The 23,685-nt window shown below is 52.7% G+C and overlaps 1 protein-coding gene across 7 annotated transcripts in view; it reads right to left on the reverse strand.

The window, feature by feature from the left end:
* ACSF3 (acyl-CoA synthetase family member 3) overlaps positions 1-23,685 on the reverse strand; it is a 60,305-nt gene that overhangs the window by 1,348 nt on the left and 35,272 nt on the right. For 2 of the 7 annotated variants that reach the window (XM_065848497.2, XM_065848498.2), the window contains exons 9-10: positions 2,545-2,679; positions 1,839-1,950 (exon numbers count right to left, since the gene is read on the reverse strand). The exons of 1 other annotated variant lie outside the window; for it this stretch is intronic. In XM_065848497.2, the coding sequence (XP_065704569.1) occupies positions 1,839-1,950; positions 2,545-2,679 (247 nt within the window). Of the gene's footprint in view, positions 1-1,838; positions 1,951-2,544; positions 2,680-10,371; positions 11,122-13,552; positions 14,527-23,685 lie in introns of those variants that run through there. 4 more of the 7 variants (XM_071814547.1, XM_071814549.1, XM_071814548.1 and 1 more) reach the window with 4 other exon arrangements.

Consider the following 23,685-nt stretch of genomic DNA (forward strand, 5'->3'; position numbering starts at 1 on the left):
GCCCGTGTGTCACCAACCTGGGGCCATGCCCAGCTCTGGCAGTGTCCTGGCACTGACTCTGATGCGAGGTGCCAAGTCTGCTGAGCCCTTCAACCATTGCCTGCCCTCCTCCCCCTGCCTGCCACCAGCACCCCTGCCATATGGATGCCACTAACTCGGGATGGCGCCTGTCGCCGGGAAGCACAATTGGAGGCGAAAGCCGCAAAATGAATCACTCTGAAGAGGGACATGTGTCTCCTGCCAGGGAGTGCGAGAAAAAGGTTCAAACGAATGTAAGTGACATAAAAAATAAAGGGGAGAGACAGGGCGAGAGGGAGAGATGGGGGGAGCCTGGAGCTGGCACTGGGCAGGGAGCAGCAGCTCCTGTGGGCCCTGGGTGGGCGGCTGGACACCCCCAACCCTCTGGGGGTTTTGTTTCAAGGGCTCCTGACCTTGCTCAGCACTGGGGGAACAGCATCGTGTCTGCCTAGAGAGCTAGGGACAACAGTGGGGATGGGCACGCAGGGATGAGGGGGAGCAGCCTCGGACGGGGGGCACAAGGACACCCAGAGTAACACCTGAGTGACCTGCAAAGCACAGCTGTGGGTGGTGGAAGAAGGGATCTGCAGGGGTCATGGTGTCCCTTAGGGATGAGCAGCCACCCCGCAGCATGGTGATGATACCCCTCCCCACTCTCCATCGCTCCTGCTGAGGCCAGGGGGGTTCCAGGATGGAGGATCCCAGAGCACCAAACCCTGTACAGACCAGGACAGGCTCAGCCAGGCTGGGAAGGGACATCTCAACTTGCAAGGGGACATGAGCAAACCGAACAGAAGCTGCAGGTAGCTGTGGGTGCCCTGGGAGGAGCAGGAGTCACAGTGGGTTTCGGTGTGCACAGCACAGAGGTGCCAGTGGTGGTGGGACATCCCAGCAGGGGCTTGGCCCCCTTGCCCCAGCAGCCACCCCTGTGGGTTTGTTTCTTTGTTTGCTTCTCTTCTCCCACGACGTGACGGTTTAATCAGAGCAGCAGCCGGCCAGCGAGCATCTTCCTTGCATGTGCTAAATTGCAGTCCCCCAACTGTGATTTTTGCAAATCCAGGGGAAATCTTTAATTGGCTGCTGCGTGGCCCCTGATGAAACAAGTGCTCCTGCCGCTTGCAAAATAGCGCCAGCCTTGCCAAAAATATCCACCGCCTGAAGGAGGGAGTTACCAGGAAAAGAAAGAATTTGCTATTAAATATTTTGTTAGTGGAATATTAGTGATAAACCTGGTGATTCTGCTTCCTGGCTCCTGCCTGCTTATGCTCCCACAGCCTGTGCCCGAAACCTCAGCGCTGGCCGTTCTCTGACCGATTTGAAGCAGAAGGTGCAGGTTTTGATGCTGAAACCTTGCAGGACGCAGGCAGCTGCTCCGTGCCGTGCTCACGGGTACTGCGGTGGCTCCAAGCGACGTCCATGTGCTCTGGTGTCATCCTGCTCTCCAGACCCCACAGGAGATGTCTGGGATTAACTGGGGACTGGGCTGGTGTCCAGCATGGCGGGGGGAAGGTGAGCAAGTGGTGACTGCAAAACCCAGGGAAGAGCTGTGCAAATTTTCTCGCTGCTGAGAAAATATGAAGCTTCCCCTGCCCTGGCACTTGCTGGTGGCTGAATTCAGGGCTGCGGGGTAAGAGCCACTTGGTTATTTATCAAAGGCACTTTTGGGGTGAGAGGCCCATTTATTTCCATTATCTTAGTGGAGCTAAGTTGGAGCTGCGTTTTTTTCTCTATCCCCAGAGCCCATGGTACTGTGTCACCGCCGAGGCCGCTGTAGGCTCGGAGTGTGCTGTCCCTGTGCCGCTCACCCCGTGGTGTCATACCTGGCCCAGTCCTTCAGGTCCTTCACGGAGAGCATCTTGCCCTTGCGCAACTGCACGACAGCGCTGACCCGCTGGCCCCACACCATGTCCGGGGGCCCAATCACGGCCACGTCTGCAGAGAGAGCAGAGGACTGAGGGCTGAGCACCCCAAGCGATTCCTGGCGCTGGGGGAGAAGAAGGACTCAGCACCGCTGGTAGGTGCCAGCGGCAGGGAAGGGCAGCGCGTGGAGGATGCTGTGGGACGTCAGTATAGGAAAACTACGGGATTTTTGTGCTGACACCTTTTCCAAGAAAAGAGCTTTTCATCAAGGAAAAGGCAGGAAGCGCCCCATGGTTTGAGTGAGTCCAGGGGGAGGAATACGATGTACAGGGTGGTGTGGAGCCGGGGGCAGCGCTTCCATCCCCTCGTGCAGGGTCACACACAAGGGCAGGATAGACTTAATTATAGTCTCATTTCCAAAATCAGATGAGAGCTGCTGCTGACTTGGCACTTGGCCGCAGGCTTTGCGGCTTCGGCCCCGAGAGACGAGTAACAGCAGCTTCAAACGCAGCCTGCTCTTCGCTCGGCCCCAGCCTCTCTAACGGGGGGCTGGGAAACAGCCCCCAGCCACGAGCCCTCGGGCAGCCCTGCGTCTGCACTGGCTGAGCTGGGGCTGGGGCCGCGTCCCTGTGCCCCCGCCGCAGGACCCAGGGAAGAGCAGTGTACCTGTGATGTGTGGGTGTGCAAGCAGATGCCGTTCCACCTCCAGAGCGCTGATTTTGAACCCCCCGTTTTTGATGATGTCTACCGAGGTGCGGCCCTTGATCCAGTAAACGCCGTCTTTGTATGCTGCCGTGTCCCCTGGAAGGCAAAGTGGGCTAATCAGGGACCACCCCCTTGTTTCTCCTCTGCCTTTCCTGCCACGTGGATGTGACAGTCCTGGCTCCCTATTCTGGCACATGGGGATGGCCATGCTCAGTGTGATACCCACGACCATCTCTGCAGCGACGCCAGGGATGTCAGCCTGCTCCCAGGGACACGCTGAGATGACCCAGCCACTGCTTTTCTGTGGAGGGACAGGGAAGAATAAGACTTGTGCGTCCAGAAGCTCTTTAATACAGAAGCAACGGACGCAGGAGCCATCGCTGCAGGTGGATGTGGTCCCCAGTGACCCCTCAACACGGTCCACCAGACAAGCAGCTCTGGCTCAGCCCCTTCCTCGTTTCATCTGTCACAAAGACCTCAGTTGTCCCATCCTGGTAGGACGTGACTCCTCCTGGACCTCTGCTGCCTCTACCACTGCTGGGGCTGCTCAGCCTCCATCACGTAGTCCCCAACATCTTCTTCCTCCCACCCGCTGGCCCATGTGATGAGACACCCACCTCCAGCTGCCTATGAAAGCCACGTCGGGTGTTTCCCAGCACCTCCAGCACTGTGTGTGTGTCCCGGTCGCAGTAACCAGTCCTGCCACCCCCTTGCTCTGAGGACATCCAGCAGTGAGGGGTTTCCCTCTGATTCCTGTGTGGCTACTGCTAATAACGAAAGCCGGAGGACAATGTTGGGAAGACGAGACTGCCCTGAGCAACACCTTGACTCCGACCTGTCCCTTCTGTGGGGGGACAAGTCATATGGCAGGTGTGACATGGTAATTAGCTGCTGGCGCCAAAGCCGGGAAGATTGAGAAGCAAGGTCATGTCAGCACAACCTGGCTAAATGCTTAACAAGCTGGCATGCTTTGATAGCTGCTTAAGATGATTACTCACATCCTGCTAATAGAGCCTTTGCCAACCAGGGTGGGCAAGGAGGGGCTGGGGACCTCTCATTTCCATTTCAGAGCCTTAATGGCAGCACCAGGGGGGCCCTTAGCATCAGTCTCCATCCTCTCCTTAATTGACAGGTGCTGCCGTTGTGTCCGCACACCCGGCCCGCTCCCCGCTGCGGCTCCGCTCCCAGACCTCATCTCACCACTGGTTGGAAGGCTCAAATGTGGAGATGACACTGAGATAGGCAGAGCAAAAGAGCAGCTTCCAACAAAGTGGGGTGAACCTTTGCTGGAGTTCCCATGCTTGCTCACCTTGCTCCATCTCCAGGTACGCATTGAAAATCCAGGGCAAGAGAACAGCCTGGGGTTCCACAGCCCAGGAGGACCTGCCCAGCCTCAGGTTTGGGGTAAGCTGTGCAGGTGGGCTTGGGATGGGTTGAGAGCTGGGGACTCCATTGGGTGGCCAAGAGAAAAGCCTCCCCAATGCCAAGCACCATGTGGCCCCTGGTTCTCTCCTACAGATATGAGGTCCCCACTTCTCCAGGGGACTCACTGTCACCCAGCAGAGATGAGGACACCACACCATTTGCAGAATCACATAACAGTTTGTGTTGAAGGGACGTTCTCAGCTCCCCCAGTGCCACCCCTGCCATGACAGGGACATCTTCACCAGCTCAGGTTGCTCAGAGCCCCGTCCAGCCTGGCCTGGGATGTCTCCAGGGATGGCTCATCCACCACCTCTCTGGCCAACCTGGGCCAGTATTTTACCACCATAACTGTAACAAATTTCTTCCTCATCTCCAGTCTGAATCTCTCCTAATCTCAAGTCGCTGAACTCCACCTCTGCCTCACTCCCCTCCTTCCCAGTGCTCCTTCTGGCCCTCCCAGTGCTGCTTTTTCCCCCGGTGTCCCCCAGTTTTACAAAACACTCCTTCCAGCTGTGGAGTTTGTATGTGGTGTGTGCAAAGGCAGCAAGTACCCGGAGATTTCTGGTGTCAAAGCAATGAAATATCAGCATCAGTTGTGAAATTTGGGCTGCTCCCCGAAGAGCTGTGTCCCAGTTCAGCTGGCACATGCCAAAATCCTGACCAGCTCATCCTGCTCAGTTCAGCCCGGGAATGATTAATTGTGCCCGTATTTGCCTGCTTGCCTCTTGGCGCTCCTGCGGATATTGAAGGCTGTGTGGAATATCTTTAAGTTTTGGGGGGAGTTTTAAACTGGAGCTGAGTGTTCGGCTGCTCAGGGTTGAAAGGAATTCATGACTGCTGTGATAAACTACCTTCTGTGCCCAGTACCGCTGTGGCAGGTGTGACTGACACAGGACTGGAGAGTGAACATTAATTAAAAGGTGGCACTGGGGGAGCAGAGAGACACGAGCTCTGGCAGGGAGATCAGGAGCTGCTTATTGACACAGAGAAGACAGGGAGAGGAGAGGGAATTCAGCCCTGGTTCGGCGATACACAGATCCCCTGTTGCTCTGTAGGACTGAAGCACAGGAAAGCTGCCACACTGGTATTTTCTCCTGTGCTGCGATGGGGAGGATGGTCCTGGGGACAGGAGATACACATCCCTGTGTGCCCTTAGGTCTGTTGGGAGGTGTCAACCACAGCTGGTTTCTCTGGAGCCTGTTTGAAAAGCAAAGTGCCAGGGGAGAGCCCATCATCAGAGTCTGATCTCTGCCCCACTCCTGTCCCTCTGTGCACAGTGGGACACACAAGCCCCAGCAGATCCCATTTCCCCTGAGGGAATTCTCTGGGATTTGCTATCGGCAGTGGGATTTTGGGGCACAGCTGTACCATAACCAACCACTGAGCTGGCAGCAGCCGGAGGTCCTGGCACCATGTGCCACCAAGGGGACACACCTCGAATCCTGGGTTCAGTTTTGGGCCCCTCATGCTAAGAAAGGCCTTGAGGTGCTGGAGCGAGTTGAGAGAAGGGAAGGGGCTGGAGCACAAGTGTGATGGGAGCAGCTGAGGGACCTGGGGGGTTCAGCTGGAGAACAGGAGCTGAGGGGAGACCTTCTGATCTCTGAACTGTCTGAAAGGAGCCTGGAGCCAGGGGGGGTCAGGCTCTGCTCCCAGGTAACAAGCCAGCCCTGCACGGCATGGCGGGCGGTTGGCATTATTATTGTGATTACTGTGAGCTTCTGGGACGAGCTCTGTAATTTTCCCCCATCTCTTTCTTTCTGTCTCCTCTCTCCCTGAAGCGGAGCATCAGGCTCTCGCTGTCAGTTCCCGTGCTGACAGGCCAGAGCTCACTCCGGGGAACCGCCACCACCGAGGACAGCCACATTACCCTCTGCCCCACACCATCTGCTACCAGCCCGGCACATCAAGACAGTGTGTGCGCCGGCACATCCAGCGCAGCAAAGGTTTCCTGGGGATTTCCTGGGCCAGCGAGACTAGTTAAAAGGATGCTGTCGTTTGCTTAATGACTCTCCTCCACATGCTGCTGTTTAACAGTGCTAAGAGTGTAGTTTCCAAACCTGGCACTGCACCAAGGGCCTGGGGCGAAGGTTGTGCCCGGCTCGCCGGGGCACCCGACGCGGGTCCTTGTGCACAAGTTCCCCAGCCCTGCAGACAGCCCTGCTGCTGGCAGCGTGCTCTGTTCCCTGTTTTTTTCTGCTCCGTTATTAAAGCTGCCACCTCCAGAGAGCTGCAGCCCACAGTGCTCTTTGCCCAGCAGCCTCGGAGCGCTGTGCCTGTGTGGGTGAACAGAAGTGATGGGGAGGATTTTTTGAGCAGAGAACAGGGCTTTTCCCCCATGAAATGACACCACCTTCCAAGCCATCTTCCTGCTGTTCCTCCTTTCCAGTAGCTGTGCTGGGGGCTCTCGGGGAGCAGTGCAGGGACAGGAGGGATGTGCTAGAAGCAGTTCACCAAACAGTGGCTTCAGCACATGTGTGATCCTGCTTCTGAACCACCAGCTCTTCTTGTCTGAAATGGAAACAACTGCTCTAGCTATCAGCAGGTCATGCAAAATCCTCAGGGCAGGGCTCCAGGTTGTGGGATATCTTGTCCTCCTGTCATATCAGTCTTGTCCCCATTCTGCCTCGGGAGCTGCCCAGCACTATGCTGTTGTTTGAGGAGGATTGATGTGAGCTCGCAGCAGTGACACAACCTCATTTTGGCATGGTGAACCCCAGCAGCACCCCATCACCTCTCCATCTTCACTCCCAAGCCTTTCTATCCTGTGGCACAGAGACACAGCAGCAGGTCAGGACAGCCGTGCCTGTTCTCAGATGCTCCCCCAGCATGGAGACAAAACGGTATTTCCTTCCTTGCAGGAAGCTGTGCAGAGAAGGAGATTTTGGCTGATGAGAAGGTGAGTGTCTCTGACACCACATCCCCATCTCTGCGTGCCCCGGCCAACCTCCGACTGGGCTCCTTTCATCAGACAAAGCAGACAGTGGCAGGAACCGCCACCACACGTGGCTCGGTGCCGGGGCTGCAGCGCAGCTGATGCCGGCAAGGCCGTGGGATTATTGTTTCCCTGACAGCAGCCGTCACCGCTACCTTTGGATTGGTTTCAAGATGCTCCGTGGGCATCTGTTCCGTGAAATGTTAAAGGCTCTGCTGAGCTGCATACTGAACAGGCTCCTGTGCCGGCTGGGCTGCGGGTAGGCTGCACTTTGCTGGAGTTTCAGACTATTATCTATATAGAGATATTTAAATAAATATATATAATAATAATAGAATGGTTTGGGTTGGAATGGATCATCTAGTTCCAACTTCCCTGCCATGGGCAGGGACATTCTCTACTAGACCAGGTTGCTCAAAGCCTCATCCAACCTGGCCGGTTATACATACATATGTGCGTGTATGTATATATAAATAAATAAAACCAAGCACCAGGCTGGCTCATTCAACACCTCAAAGTGAGCTGTGGACATCTCTATCAGCCTGCAAGCTCAGTGGGTACCACACCACAAGCTGGTGTGAATCATGCCATGAACCATCAGACACTATGTAAAAGGTATAAAAGACCTTTTTCAGGTTACTTTTATTTTAAAAAATGAGGCTTTTTGGTAAGATCTGTTTAGAGGTAAGGGTTGTCTATAGATAGCTACTTGGCAATGGCTGTAGGATTGTAGTTTGGTTGCCCAAACCAGCTTTAAGAAGCAGACACATGGCAATGGAAACCCTATTTCCAAACTCAAACCCCAGAGTCTTCTGCAAGAAGGCTTTTCATGTTGCAAAGTACTTCTCGCAAAGATGTAAAGAGTCCTTGTGATTCTGCCACTTGGTTTGTGCCCGTCCTTCGCAGAGTGGAAAGATCTCCCAGGGACTAAGCCACAAGAGCCTCTTTGCGCCCAAGAGCAGAGTTCCAGGAGCAAACCTGCCCTGGTTATGAGCTAACTTCCTCGCCCATGGGTCAGCTTGTTCCGGGCAAACACGGCAACGCTTCTACATCAAAGGTGTCATGAGCAAATATTTGAACCAAATATTGACCAAGAGAACACTTGGGCTGAAGAAATGAAATGCTGAGCAGCCTGGAGAAGCTCTGAGATAGCAGAAGTGCATGGGAGAAAAATGAGAATTTTTAGGTAAATCATGAGGAATGATGACTTAAGCCTAGTCTAGATGCAGAGCTAGAGCTGTCCTAGGGTGTGCTGGAAAAACTCAGCGAACAGTGACAGTGTTGCCCTCATAATGGGTCTGCAGACACAATGACCCTGCTCGCCGGGGAAGATGTCACTCGATGACTGGAAGGACAGCAAGATGAACAATTGTTTGGTAATGTGTCACCAGCTTTGTGACAATGATAGTGTTGGTTGCAATACGTGAGCTGCAGCTGCGGCTCTGTGAGCTGAAAACTGGCACAGCGAGATGACACGAGAGCAATGTGGCACCACGCTGACCCACAAATTGTCACCTGGCCTTTCCTGGCTTCTGGGAGGTTATTCACCATCCCCACATTATTTATATACCTATTTCTTTGCTCTTTATGCTCCCCAGAAGAAATGTGGCAGGCGTTTCCCAAGCAGATGGGAAGCAGGACAGGACAGGCACCTGAGGACGCGCTGCAAGGTTTGCAAACCCGAAGGCATGCAGTTCACCAACACCACAAACAGATCCTGGCTCCAGAGCATCGGAGCCAGCCGATTTTGCTGTTTGCAGCTGCAATATGGAAGATTCGCTCAGGACCTCCCTGCCTGTGTTGTTGGGCAGGGTTGAAGCTGGGCAGATCTGGCACCAGTAACATGTGGCAGGGCAGCAGCAGGGAAAAGCAGGAGGGAAGGGGTGCTGGTGCCTGGGAGTCTGTGGTGTCGGAGGAGAAAGTTTTGTGTGTTATCAAGCCTGGTCTGGCTCGAGGACGTGGCTCCTGGAAGGCAGGAGAGCTGGGACACTGGTGACTCTGTCTCAGCACCCTGCTGCGAATGTCCCTGCCACTCCTGGCCACAGTTACCTGATGCTTTTGCACACCAATTTCTGCACAGCAGAAAATACTGAGGTGTCAAAACGTCCCTTTGAAGGGGAATCTGTTTGGTTAAGAAGAGAGAAAACTGGATTATTTCTACCTTCCTGCCACGGTGGCAGCTAATGTTCTCATGGGAGCTCCAGAACCTTGCTCAGATGATGCAGAACATCCCCCTGCACTGGGCACAGCCCTTGCTCTGGAGAATGGTGCTCTGGGGCAAGGTTGCGTGTCCAGTGCTGTCGTTGCCCACCCCACCATCCCAGCAGAGTGACTACAAAGCACTTGTGGGCCCAGCAGGCTGGAGCTGCTGGTTTAATAGCTCCCTGGCTGCTGGAATAGCTTTTCCAGGTTTGGGAAGTGCCTGTGGAATAAAGGCATGGGTGAGGAGTGCAGGGAAGCAGGTTGGGTCTGCGGGGCTGGCAGGGAGGATGCTGGTGGGCTCTTCCCTCCCTGCAGCACAATGTGGTTCCAGTACTTTCTAATAATAATTAGGCCTGTTGCTGTCAAGGAATCATTCCAGATTTTGCAATTTAAGCCTTGGCTTTCAAATGCGTTGTGCTAAGCCCAGTGCTCCTCAGGGAGCTGGGCTGGAGAGTGGAGATGTCTCATGGCCACTTTTCCAGGAGACACAGAATCAAAGAATCTCTTTTTTTGGAAGAGAACCCCAAGATCATCAAGTCCAACCGTTAACCCAACGCTGGCTCTAAAATATGCTCCTAAGAACCTCACTGACCTGCAGAGACATAGAAGAGACCTGTGTGGCTGCCCATCTGGTGACAGTTCCCCAGGACAGGACAGGATGGCAGGGCCATCTGCAGAGGCCAGCAGACCTCCCTCACATCCCATAATGTGCCCTGGAGACGCTGGACAGTCCATGAGGAAGTGTTTTGGTGGGTCACGCTCCCCTGCTGCAGCACGGACCCTGTCCCATGGCCATGTCCCCAGCCCAGCTCAGGATCAGCTCTGCTGTTTCAGGGGCTGGACCAGTCCCATCACCACCACGAGAAATCAGCACTGGTCGCTCCAGCTGTGCTGAGTGGAAAAACAACCCCCAGCCAGCCCCATTCCCGGAGCCGGCAGCTGGCGTCGGGCTGTCAGGGGGTACTGGGGAGAGCGGGGTGCCCCCAGCTCCGTGCCGCCAGCAGCAGCGAGCGCCAGGCCCTGCTGCCACGCTGTGGATGCTCCTGCCGGGCTCACACCTGCTCTTTTAGGAGACTTCAAGCTTTTTTTTTTTTTTTCCCAAACTCCAGGAGGAATCCCCTGCTGTCAGCTGTTCTCCTGGCACCATGATCCCTCATTTCCAGAGATTTCGTCTCAATGAGGCGAGGTGCTCGCCCTCCCGCATTCCTCCACTCTGCCTTTACCTGGAGAATCGCTGCTCTCACCAGATGAGCGCGTCGTGTTGGGGCTCCCAGCTGGCAGAGCCCCGGGAAGCTCGCAGGGAGGCAGTCGGAATGATCAGTCTTTGCCCTTCTCTGGTGCCTTTCAGCCGAGGATCTCAAAGCACGCCGATCCAGAGGCTTAATTAGGCAGAAACGGAACAGCTGGTGGGATGTGAAGTGGCCTCACTGGCTGCTCGCACCGCAGAGCAGCGGGCAGGAGGTTGAGCATCCGTCTCTGCTCTGCCCTGGGATTAACTCCTGCCTCTCTCCCGCTTCCCTGTAATGATACTTGATGCTCCTGGTCCATCACAGGCTGAGGCAGAGCTCACTCTCTGGCAAAGAGACACACATCAGTGGTGAAGATGATGATTTCTCTTCTAGGTGGGATTGGTCCAACAGTCTGGGCAGGTGGTGAAGACCCTGAGCCTCATCCTGATACTCTCACCAGTTCAGAGAGCAGGGCACAAACCAGGGGACTCGAACCCCCTTCGTCTGAACAGGGTTTTATGGCTCAGTCCCTGTGCCAGGATTTACCAGCATGAACAGCTGAATTGGGATGCAGCTGAGGCTTGTGATGGTTGCCCTGCCTGCCCAAAGGCAGCTGTGGGACCACTTCTTTTCACAGGTTTTACTCCTTTCAGGGCATCTCAATGTCTCACTGGTCCACTAAATCCAGGGAAGTTATTTTTTTGCAGGTAACACAGGCACGGTGGAACCAGGAGGCTGGAGGTGGAAAAACTATGAAGAGGTGAGTGTGAAAGGTTGTCTATAGGAATTAGCAAATCTGTTCTCCCTGCGGCCAAGTGCCCACCGTGCTGGGCAGAGGGATGGGAAGCTCTGCGATACATCTCCGTTACGGACATAGACCTTTCCCTCCCCCCACGCAATGAAAACTGCATCAATAGATCCCCCATCTGCTCACATACATCACACACTTCACTCCAGTTTATTAGCTGGAATAAATCATAAATATTTCATTATACATCAACGACGCTCGACTCCGGGAAGGCGCAATCCATCACCTCGACACTCCTTGCGACCTGCCGCCATGCAATAAGCTTTCCAGTCTATTAAACAAGATTGATACAGTGTGCTAGGATGGACTAGGGGAATTTATTTGTGGAGCACTGGGAGAGGGAGGGCACCGAACACAAGGTGCCACTGGGCAAATGGGAGCTGCTCTGGTCAGCCCCTTAGTCCGGGCAGCCCAACCAGAAAGTGATGGAGCAGCAGGAGGCAGAGCCCTCCCCTGAGCACGGAGCAAGGCGAGGAGATGCTGCAGCAAAGGAGGGCCCACACAGAACCCCAGTTCAGGTCCTGTGGAAGGAAAGGGAGCTCCAGCTCTGGGCTGGACCACAGGGCTGGATTAGCAAAGCTCCAGCACAAAGCTCCCAGCTGTGCCCTGCTCAGCGCACGGAGAGCAGAGCCCGGTGCTGCCGGGGCTGCACGGCAGCAGCAGCTGCTGTTATGTGCTGTGCACAGGTTCCTCAGCACTAAATAAAGAAATATACCTACTCTGGTGCCAGCATTTTGCTACTCTTCGTAGCTCCAGGCTGGTTTTAATGCCACACCTTTTCCTTTCCTTCTGCCTACAGTGGAGGCAAACATTGACTCCAGCTGAGCAGACGCCAGCAGCAAACAGTGGGGCAGCCTCTTCCAGGGCTCTGGCACCCCCAAAGTAAAGAATTTTCTTCTCATGTTCAGATGGAACCTCCCACGTTTCAGTCTATGCTCGCTGCCCCTCACCCTGTCATTGGGCATCACTGAACAGAGTCTGGTCCATCCGCTTTACACCCACCCTGAGATACTGATCAGCATCAATAAGACCCCTCTCAGCTTCTCTTCTCCAGCTGAACAGCCCCAGCTCTCTCAGTGTCTCCTCATCAGAAAGATGCTCTGGACCCCTGAGCATCTCTGTGTCCCTCCACCAGACTCTCCCCAGCAATTCCTTGTCCTTCCTGAAGTGGGGAGCCCAGAACTGGACCCGGGACTCCAACCTGAGACCTCATCCCTCCACATGTCCCTGTAGGAGCAACTGCACCATTGCTGCCAGTAACCTGCCGGTTGAATATTGGGTGTGTAACTGGCTATTGAGTTATCAGTGTCCGATGGATGCTCGGTGAGATGCTAACCTGGCACACAGTGAATCTGGAGCATCCCCATGGCTCTGCTGGGATTGATCGAGGCAGTCGAGTTCCTGAGGGGCATTGACACAGCCCCAGCAACGATGATGTATATGCATGTATCTATTTAATGAAATGCTAAATGATAGGCTAAATATACAGAAGCAACTTTAGCTTGATTTATTACACGGAAATGAATAATGTTTGTCACTGCTGTCAGCCATCTTGGCAAAGAACAGAGGTTATGAGCACAAATTGTAGCTAATTAACAGTAATTATCAGCTCTGAAATTCTGGGCTCTGGCTCCTTTGCAGAGGTCGGTTGTACAGCAGCGTGTCCCAGCTCACAGGTCACTGCTTGGGCTGCCAAAGGCTCCTCACCCCCATCCACCCCAGCACTCCAGCACCCGTGTTCTCTGCTATCAGGCTGCTTTCCTGGGGTTTGCTCCATTCCCCCTCTGCTCCCTGTGGCTCCTGGCGTCCCTGACTGCTTTGGCAGGGAAACACAGCAGGAAAACCCTGTGCTCCTCTGCAGCCCCCTGGCATCAAAGTCAGCCAGAGCCAAGCCCTGGTCCTGACCCTTCGCAGGCTCTTGGATCATATTTTGAGTTACAACAGGACCTGACAAAGTTCCTGTTAATCCTGATCCAGGGTGTGAAGTTGAAATCTTGAACTTGTGCTTTTGTACTACTTTTCCATCCTGTGCAGACCACGATGGTGAGACCTGCCGAGCTCCCAAGGACTGGCTTGCTGCTGTCTCCGGGGCCATTTTGGTTAGAGAATCATTTTGGTTGGAAAAGGCCTTTAAGTCCAACCTTTAACTAATGCTGTCATAGTAGTGGAGCAGCTCTTTGTGGCACCTCAAGTCCATCTGCTCTCACCTGGTCACTTGGACCAGCAAAATGCCTTCCCTGGGCTCATGAAACACAATGACCAAAATTAAATGGGCATTTTCTGCAGGGGCGTGGGGCTGCCCCAGGGCACTGCTCCGCTGTGGTGCACCGAGGGTTTGGTGTGTGCCTTGATCATTAATAATGCACCAAAGGCTCCTGAGGGGAAGAGTTTGAAACTTCTTTGAAAAAAACACACACATGTTAACAATGCACCAATTATTCATGTGGAAACCATCTCCCCCTTTCCAGCAACTTTCGGAGCTCCTGTTTGCTCAGGTGCTGTCGGAGAGAAGAGAGGACGTCCAAAGACCCTGATATGCTGAGGATGACACAGGTTGCTCCCCTGCCTCCCCCATAAAACAATATCTGGGAGTAATAGGTGTCTGTCACACTTTGCGGGCCATCGTCCACGGAGGCAGAGCAAGATTTCGGCACCGTTACAGATTTCTACCTGCATGAAATCTGGAGGTAATTTAATGGCTCACGAGAAAGGAAATAAATCTATTAGAATGGAATTGCTGTTTGTTTACATATCTTGCCATGAACATCACCAGCAGCAGCAGCAGCAGGTGTATGTGCAAGCACCATTTATTTACATAATAAAATTGCCGAGTAGATTTGCAGCTCAGGGGCATCCTCGGCGCTCCCTGCGCGTGCCTGACTCCCATTAGTGCTAATGGCAGGCGCTGCGTGCTCAGCGAGCAGGGAACAGGTCCTCCGACTGCCCTGATGGCTGCAACTAAAAGCTGGAGGGACAAAGATGTCTCCATGGGTTGGTTCCTCTCCCTGACTTGGTCGGGGTGGCAATTGCATCGCAGCCTCAAGCTGCTTTGCGGTCCCCCTCACCTGCCTGCTCCCATGAGAGAAGGGGTTAACCAACCCACTCCCCACTCTCCAAACTTCTCCAGAGACCCCTGGAGTGGTCAGCACAAGGGAAAAAGAAAAGCAGAAAAAAATAAAAACCCAGCCTGGAATGAATTCTCGTCATGCTCTGCAGCAGAGAAGTTTGTTTGTATTCCACAGGCAGCAGCACTGAGCCTGCTGTCAGAGCCACGCTGGGAGAAAGGGCAAACCCTGCCGAGATGAAAGAATGTGAAGCACCAGCACAGCCTCCCCTGGCATTTACACCTGGAAAAAAAAAAGCATCACTCAAGGGCACCTCACAAAGAGCTGTGCTAATAAGGCACTCCTGCTCGCACCGTACGGCTGTGCCGGCGGAGCGGGAGATGGAGCGGTGCCGGGAACATCGGCAGCATCTCCCAGTACCTGGGAGGTGGAAGCTGCAGCTAAGACAAGTCTGATTTCAGCACAGTAATTCTGAGCAGCACTCTCCCTGACTCTGCTTCCAGCCAGTGGGACAAGGGGACTCGGGGACCTGCAGCTGGTCAGACAAGGAGAGCAGACACCCCTTGTGTAGGCTGATAGATCTGTGATACCTTCCTCTCACAGCCATATTTTTTTCAAGGTTCCTTGAGTTTATTAAACCTCAGGTGAGAAGCCGGGACGATGCTCACTGACCCCTCATGACTTGCCCACACATCCCATGTCCTTCACCTTCCCGGAGCCTGTTCGGTGTGAGTCCCCCTGGCTGTGCTCTGCTCCACAACCTTGACCCGACCACAGCGAGTGGCTCATGACCCCACACAGCCCCCGCTCTGCTCAGGAGGACCTTTCTCACCTTGCTCAGTCAGAATGCTCTGCACAGGTGAGAAGGCCAGGCAGGATTTAGGCAGGGCCAGATTAACCCCTTGTGATGCTCAGTCCTGCTGCACCATTCTTCATGTAGAATGCCTCGAGGGGGCATCATCTGGGCAGTCTGGTATTAAAGAACTGATGTTCCAAAGGGTAAAAAGCACAGGGAACTACACGATAGGAAAGATGCAGGTTATTTTTGGTCCAAGAGGCTATAAAACCAGCCAGGAGACTGCAGCAGTGAGGTTGTGGTGGATGTATCAGGTGGGTTCTTGGCTGTGTACCAAAGTTTGGAGCTTGGGGTTCTGCACACAAAGTCAAGGCTGCAGGATCTCTGACGTCTGCAGATGTGTACACAACATACACACATCTGGCAGCTTCTTTCTTTGTGAACTGTGAAGCTCACTCATCCTTGGCACCATTTCACATTCCCGCACAGACCAGGGGGCTCCAGGTGAGTTGAAGGGCTGGGTTAAGGCTGGCGGTGGGGTTGGCAGCTCTCTAAACCCTCAGATGAACAGAGCCAGCAGCTTCAGCTTCATCTGCAGCCACATCAGGGGAGCTTGGAAAGCACCATCCACCCCATCCCCTACAAACCCCAAAGACGGGCTTCCCCGCGTGCTCGAATGGCCAGCGGGCTTTGGCCAGCAAATACAAAAGCACATCTCTGTACTAGTGTTTCAGGGCCTCAGGAGGTACTCCAGCCTGGCCTTGGGCTGGCGTCAGAGCCCCCTTACGTGACATACGCCAGCAGACAATGTCCTGGGCACCAGCTTTCGGCCAGGAGAGGACAACACCAAGTAGATTAACAGAAAATCGGAGCTCAGTGGATTCTGGCAGCATCCTGGCTCCCTCCTGCCCTTGGCAGAGCTGCCGCCCCTCATTTCAGGGTTCACTCTGCCCACATAGCTCAGCACGACCAGGAACCCCAAACCCCTCAGCACATCCCAGACCTGAAGGACAAGCAGCAGCTGAACCCCCCAGACTGCACACCCTGCCCCAAGGATGCCACGCTCTGCTCATGGGAGAGAGCAGATAAAGCTCACATAAAGCTTTGAAGGTTTCTACAAGACTTGGTAGGGTCACCCATCTTCAGCAGGAACTCCGGGGTGAAACAAGGAGGCTGGGAAGAGGGAGCCCCCCTATGTACAGCCAGAATTACTGCAGATGGGTTTGCCCAGAGGACAAGCCAGAAAAGAAAATGGGTAAGTAAAATGAAAAACGTTGTCTGTTTGTTTTTTCACATTAGCATTTAAATATTTATAGAAATCCCTGCAGACAACAAGATGAAAAAGCAAATGCAAAGACTAATAAATAAGTAAATGCTCCAAGGTGTGGCAGCCCAGCTGAACGCGGCTGCCACTCAGCTGCCAAAACTTGGAAGAGCACATGCGTGCATGGCTAAAAATAATAATTGCAATAATAAAAATCTGAGACTAAACCACTCTGCTTTGGGTTCTGCCCTCTGCAGAACAGCTGAGGGATCAGTTACACCTTAGCTAAAGAGAGCACTACCTCTTGTTTTCCAAGCCATGACTTGTCCCGGTCTCTGGCGAGACGAATTATTAAATAACGCAGAGATAACGATGCGAGGCTGTTGACTAAGAGAGGCAGTGGTGGGATCTGGGGAAAGTTATCTGCCTGAAATTGTTTGCTTAAATATACAGAAGCCTATACTTTTGCTTACAGCATAATGCCATTAGTCGTAAGTGAATATGTTCTCAATTGTCTTGAGTGAAACCTAGAGGGATGAGAATTGTTGGAAGCAAAGAACCTGGAGCGATCGCATCTCGGCAGCTCTGTCCCAGCGCAGGGTGCGTGCCAGAGCCTCCCAAAGCCAGAAGTGTTCTGCTCTTCTCCAAACACCGCCACCAGCCCAACAAAACACCCAACAAAAGCTTCAACACTTAACGGCGCCCAGTCTTGGATCACCCCTCCTAAAAGGGACCCCTCACTTTCCAGGGCTGAGGAAGGATGGAAATCAGGCCACCGGTTCCCCAGCTTGTCCTATGAGCCATAATCAATTTGTGCAATCCCCCGAGCCTGCTCCACTTAGGGCTGCGCTGGGTTATGTAAATCAAATGCCAAAAACTGTTCAGCAAGTGAAACAGATTGTGTGGGCACCAGCAGAGTGCCTCGAGCAACGGGAAACCCAGCAAACGAGGAGCAAGGGAAAGCTGAGGACACAAAATAAGGCAGAAAAATGACAGGTGGCCAAAGGTGCAAGGAAGGTCTATTTTTCAACAGATTTCCTCTTGAGCTGGGCATCTCTGGCAACAGGCAAGTGTCAGGACCGAAGATACTCACTATCACCACCCAAGCTTGTGGAACAGTCATCCTCATGGTCAGTGAAGCCCCATTCCCACTCTGTGCTGCTTCAGGGGAAGCTCCCAGTAAGAGATACAAGGCAAAAAGCCCACCAGGACATTATGAGGGTGCACAGCAGCTGGGAAATGGACCCACAGGACCATCAAATTCAAAACCCACAGCATAATGGCTTCATCATTCCCCCGAGCAGCTCCAGCTCTCTGTTCCAGCTGCCCCCGGCCTCTGCAAGGTGAAGCTCCTACAAGAGCTCTGAGAGAGCAAACCAGCAGGTTTAGCTCCTGTCAGATTGTTGCTGGAGTGAAATCTCCATCCCAAGGGCTGGGCTTGGTGGTTTGAACAGGATGAGGCTGAGCAACAGCCGCTGGTCTTGGCAAGGAACAGGAGCAAAGCACAAACCATCTGTACACAGATCACAGCTCTTGTTTGGAGCAGCGAGTTGCCAGTCTGGCATCTGAAAAGCCGAATGCTGTTTGGATTTGGGGTGATCACTTCAACATTCAATCGTTACCTTTCTTACCCTGATGGTCTCTGCTGGGGCACAGTAAATCCACCCCCCAGTCGCTGCTGCATTTCTCTCTCCTGCTGAAGGGGCTTCCCAATGTCCGGTGGCCACAGGACAATCAGTGACAGTAAAGACACACCAAAAACTCAGCTTCACAGCGCCCGAACCTTTAGCATGGAGCAGTGACAATCCCTGGGGCCCCAACCCAGCCACTCTCAAGCCCACACATGCTCTGACAGTGGCTGCACTGGGACCACGGCCCTGTCCTCTGCCCGACTGTTCAGAGGTCTCACTCAGCTCATTTGACACTGACCTTGCCCTATCACGTTTTTAATTTTGCACTGGAAGGAACATGCTACTTACATAGCAGTAAAGAGACACTTAAACGCAAGTCTTGCCAATGAGCCAACAGGCTCTGCCAAGCTCGAGAAACATGATTGTCCAGCCCATTTCTTCACCACATCCTGAGCTCAGCACTGCTCTTCTCTTAACTTGCCAGCTTGTGATTCTCCTGCTAGATTTTCTGAGAGTCCTGCAGAGCTCGGCTTGATGTCTCTACAACACAACCCAGCTGGAGCTGCGGACGGGACTCCCTGCATGAACCCCTGGGATCAAAAGGGAAGAGTCAGTTGGAGCGGTCGGAGCCCCTGTCCCTCCAGGCTGCAGGAGCAGCGTTGCCAGAAAAACGGCCTCAACAGTCAAAGCAAATATAGACCGAGAGGGAACGGCCTGGATTTTGGAGATGTGGGCAACTGCTGTTCCCACCGACCCGCAGCTGGGCTGCGATCGCTCTGCACCTCTGAAAACTGGACTCTGCGTAGCAGAGGTTCTCAAACAAGTGAAGGGTTGGCATCCAAGGTGTTTGATACTAGAGCAGAGCTTTGTAAAGAGGCAAATTCTGTGCCAAAAGCTGCGCTCATTTACAGCTACCAAAATCCCAAGTCATGCCGAACTGTTGAAAACATCCGTCTCATGAGCAGTTAAGGAAATACATGGGTTTTATTTTGCTGTGTTCTGATGACCCTAAGACTTCCAGGCCTGGGACAAACCTGGTATTATCCCCTTATTGTTCAAGGAGAAAGAATAAACACTGAGGCAGGATGCAGAAAAAGTGAATTCTCACTCCACCATGTTAGAAGCATGTGTGTATAAGGAACATTTTGAGATTATAAAGGAATCTTTACACACGGCTGATACACTAAGCACCACACCATCTTCACATTTTTACTTCTAGAAACATCTCTTAATTGAGTGCTGGGTGGAAACGCAAGCCCAGCACAGGGCTGGGCTGGTGTCACCAGAGAGGCTGTGCAGTTGTGCCACAGCCACTGTCCTGGCCCATAAGATCCAGAGGAAAATCAAATCCTTCCTAAAGCAGCACATGGAGAAGTGTTTGGAGCATGCTTGGCATTTTTTTTGGCCTCTCTCCATGTAATTTACAGGAACGTGGGTGAGTGCTGCCATCCTGCCCAACCCATGAGCTTAAACTAGGAGAGACTCAAAAAGCAGCTCCTCAGCCCAGACCTGGAGGGAGCCAACGCTTCACCCTGTGGGCTCACCAAACCCTAAGTCACATCATCTGCAACACATTATAATGAAGGAATAATTTCTTTTAAAAAAAGAATTTGCATTAACTGGATGTGTGACTAGGAAAGACACTGCAAACAAACAGAAAACCTGCAGATTAGGATGCTAATGAGATGCATTTCTATTTATAATCTGCCTTGATCAGACTAAAGTACTTTCTGTTTCAGGTGTCGGTGCTACAGCCACGGATGTAAGCAATTCCCCTGGCAGGGAAACACCTGCTTGTCTCTGGGGGACAAACAAGTGCCAGGGAGGGTTGGGCTGCATGTCACTTGCCACTTCTCCTGCCCCTTCTCCCTGGGGACCATCCCCAGAGCAGGAATGGGCTGTGTCTGGCCGAGGATGACCTGGCCCAGACACTTCCTACAAACATTTCTTCCCCTGACTGGGCATTCACAGCTGCAGCAAGAGCTGGTCCCGTTTTGGAGCAGCCCAGGGTGCTCCCAGCTAAGCCACGGCTTGTCCTTGGTGCCCGAGTTCATAAATCACCGTAGAAAAGCCTGAGCTGAGAGAGCGGCACGTTCAGCAACCACAGACGGATGCTCTGCCCGAGCCCGGCAGCATCCCACAGCCTGCCAGAACTGACAGCTGCTTCTCATTTCTCCTCATGATGTCTTATTCCATTTAATTTTTTTTTTTCTCTTCCCCTGGATCTCCCTCTTTCATTGCAGAACATCAAGAGATAGAAGGTCCACTCCGTTCTCCTTTTAAAGCCTTCAACAACAGCATATAGGAAGTCTTTTGGGCCACAGGAATTATTGTTACTGGGAGTGTGGGGGGGTTGTGACCTGACTAAAAGGATCTAACAAAAAGTCAGTGATAAAACAGGACTTAGCATTGTGCAAAAAAAGCTACAGGGCTGTTTTTTAAAATGCAGCTTAAGGAAATAAAAGATATGAGTCATCATTTTGAAATGTGCATCAAACAAGTTAAATAACTCTTACTTTCTTAACGACATATTAATCAAAGTGCATTGATTCTTGAATCAGATTCTACTACCAACAAGCTTTCTATCTTCTCCATCCTGATGTGTGCATTAAGAGAGTTTTATTCTGACAGATACAATATAGCAATCAATAAAATCTTATTATATGGAGCTGAGATACATGGATTTGTTGCAGGATTTATGCACTACTTTCAAACCCAGTGCTATTTCATGTCTCAGCCTTAACCTGTAATTGAAAATAAATCTCCCTGAATACACCAGATTCTAATTTTCTGGATGTATGGGCAAATGTGAATGGAAGCTGGCCTTCCCTCAGGGAGAAGTCTGCTTTCTGATCGTATCCCTGCCCCATGCACACCACTGAATCGCCACATTCCCCCAGAGAAACCCCCGACCCAGCCCCACGTGCAGCTCCATCACCCTCCCAAACTCTCTGTCCCCTCCCTCATGCCTCCAAAGCTGCTCGGTTGCTGCCTCCTGGGCAGAGATAATGCAACGCGACAGTGGCAGAGCCTGAGTGACACCAGCATCGCATGCCTGGGATGCATGAATACAGCTCAGGGAGCAGGATGGCCGGAGAAGCTGGTGTTTGTCTGCTGCTTCCTCCAGCTCCCGGGGTTTACTTGGTGATTGTTCAGGGAATCATAGAATAGTTTCGGTTGGAAGGGACCTTTCAAGGTCAAATCCAACCCCCCTTCGTGAGTCAATCTTTACCAGTGCAGGTTGCTCAGAGCCCCGTCCAGCCTGGCCTGGGATGTCTCCAGGGATGGTTCATCCACCACCTCTCTGGCCAACCTGGGCCAGGCTCTCACTACCCTCAGCGCCAAAAATTTCTTCCTTCCTTATTGTTTTCCTTCCCTCCTTCCTGCTCAGCAGCACGTGAGTGTGCTCGGGGGTTGCCTGTCCCCTTGCGGGGCTCAGGACAGCTGGGGAGGTACAGCAGGGGACAGGCGGCTGCGGGCGCTTTTCCTTTGGGGTTGTCTCGGCCTCCCAGGGCTCGGTGCCACTTGGATGTGTGACAGCAGGTGGATACCCAGCAGTGTCCCTGGAAAGGCCTGGAGGGAACTTTGATCTAAGCAGCTCTGTCAACAGCGTTAATACAATAAAAATAATCAAATTCACTCAGATGGAAATGAGAGAGACGGAGAAATCAGCAGACAATGGTGCAAATCGGAGGGAATAAAGAGGACGGGAGCAACAGTAAATCACTTACACAACACCATGAGTTCAGACGCTTCACAAAAGAGACACGAGCTTGAATCCATCAAAAAGTCACCACAGCATTGTGCCTTTTTGTCTGCTTATTTTTTCCTATAACACATATGCTCGTACTTGTTCCTTCTCTAACTGAAGGTACAAACCGGGTACGTTTGCCGAGGGATTTCTGCACAATACACACAGCGCCTGCCTCTCGTCCTGGGGGAGAAAACACGGGTTTGCAGTTGTTGCACTAAGCGCCTGTTTTTTATAAGATTTCCGCAGAAAGTGAGCAGGGAGCTGCAGGACTGCGCTGTGAGACGGTGTGGGTGGCCAGAGGCTGCATCACTATTTTTTCCTCTTATCATGGAGGTAATGACCATTCCCCAATGCTCAACATGAGGTTGTTTTCTTGGGGAAGATAGTTTCACGGGAGAAAAGGAGATTTTAATAAAGGGGTTGTCAGTCTGAAAGGAAAATGACTACTGCCATATAAGTGTTGCCTCTTTTTTTTTTTTGGTTCCTACACTCTCTGAAAAAAACCCCATGATAACTCAATTTACAGGAACAGCAACCAGAAAAAGAACTGGCCTGAGGAAGGTACTGGGAAAATAAATCACACGCAGTCAGAAAAGACTTAAAAACTAAAGAATCCTCGGTGAGCTTTGGATTGCACAGCTCAGTGAGTGCCAACCACGGGACACCCCTCCCCGTGTGTCCTGTCACCCCCGAGCAGTCACCTGCCAGGGACACATCCCGACGAGGAGCAGCGCCAGCAACACACCGGGGTGCCCCTTGCAGTAATTATTTTTCATTCGCTGAATTGCCATTAACTATGAGAGCTGAGGAGGTACTTTCACTGTCTCCACATTCGCACTCTCCAAACCCCATCCCTGCTGCAGCTGGTGCACATTCCCCGTGTCCCTGGGGGATGCGGGGACCTGGCCACCGCCTGCAATCACACCGTCACGGTTTTAGGTGACCTTAGGTCACTTGGTGGGGACACATGAGAGTCCGGCAGGGAGAGGAACCTTAGCACAGAGGCAGAAACACTGTTGCCAGGGTTTTGGGAGCACCATACATACACGGCCTCACCTTTAAGCACTGACCTGCACAACCTGCAAGGGGCTGATATCACAGATTATCACCCGACAGCATCCAGGATTTGCCTTTTTTGGATTCTGCCAGTGTTGTTTCCACTCCAAAGTTACCCACCCCTGCTCAGAGGCGGCAATTCACCCTCCAGATCCCAGTTGCTGTGATGGGACACAGCCTCCCCAGCTCCCTGAAGTGGTTTTTGATCATCACAGGGACATTTGTTGTCTCTGAGTGATCTCCAAAGGCTGTCACCGCGGTGGGGACACGCAGGGTGAGTGAGGGGTGACAGAGTTCGCTCACGGCACTGCTGGCTAAATGAGGCTTGGGAAAAACATAGAAACACAGCCCCATCAACCTGACATCCGCGAGAGACGGAGCGAGCGGTCAGGAGCGGAACGAAAGGAAAGAAAGGCAGAGTGAGGGAACGTGGTTAAAAGCTCTCTGTCCTCCCTCAGCAGCTCGGGGACATCGCGGACACAGCCTGCCCGGGTTTCTGCTACTGGGGGGGTCAGCCAGGCATCCCCCAACCCAGCCTGAGGCCCCCACGCCTGCCTCCGCTCCCCCCCTTTATTTCCAGCTCTGAGCTTTGCTCAGCTAGCGAAAGGGTTAAGTTTAATTTATACTGATTTCTATTTAATATCATTCTCTCCCCGTAGGAGCCGGCAGCTGTGAGCTGATTGTAGTCTCTCATTATGCAGTCTGTATCACTAATGGCCTGTGACAAAGGCATGCCATCTTCCCGGCCTTACCCCCGAGAGCCAATTAAACACACATACTCCCTTCCTGTTTGCAGCGCATTACAATGAAATTAAACTGAATTTCAAAATCATTTTCTCCTAAAGACATCTCTTTGCAATAATTAATGCATGCTATTCCTTTGCATCTGAAATATTCATCAGGAGTGTTGACGAAAAAAAATTTTTAAAGCTGATTGCCC

The sequence above is a fragment of the Patagioenas fasciata genome, chromosome 13, assembly GCF_037038585.1.
Source record: "Patagioenas fasciata isolate bPatFas1 chromosome 13, bPatFas1.hap1, whole genome shotgun sequence".
In the NCBI taxonomy this organism is placed as follows: Eukaryota; Metazoa; Chordata; class Aves; order Columbiformes; family Columbidae; genus Patagioenas; species Patagioenas fasciata.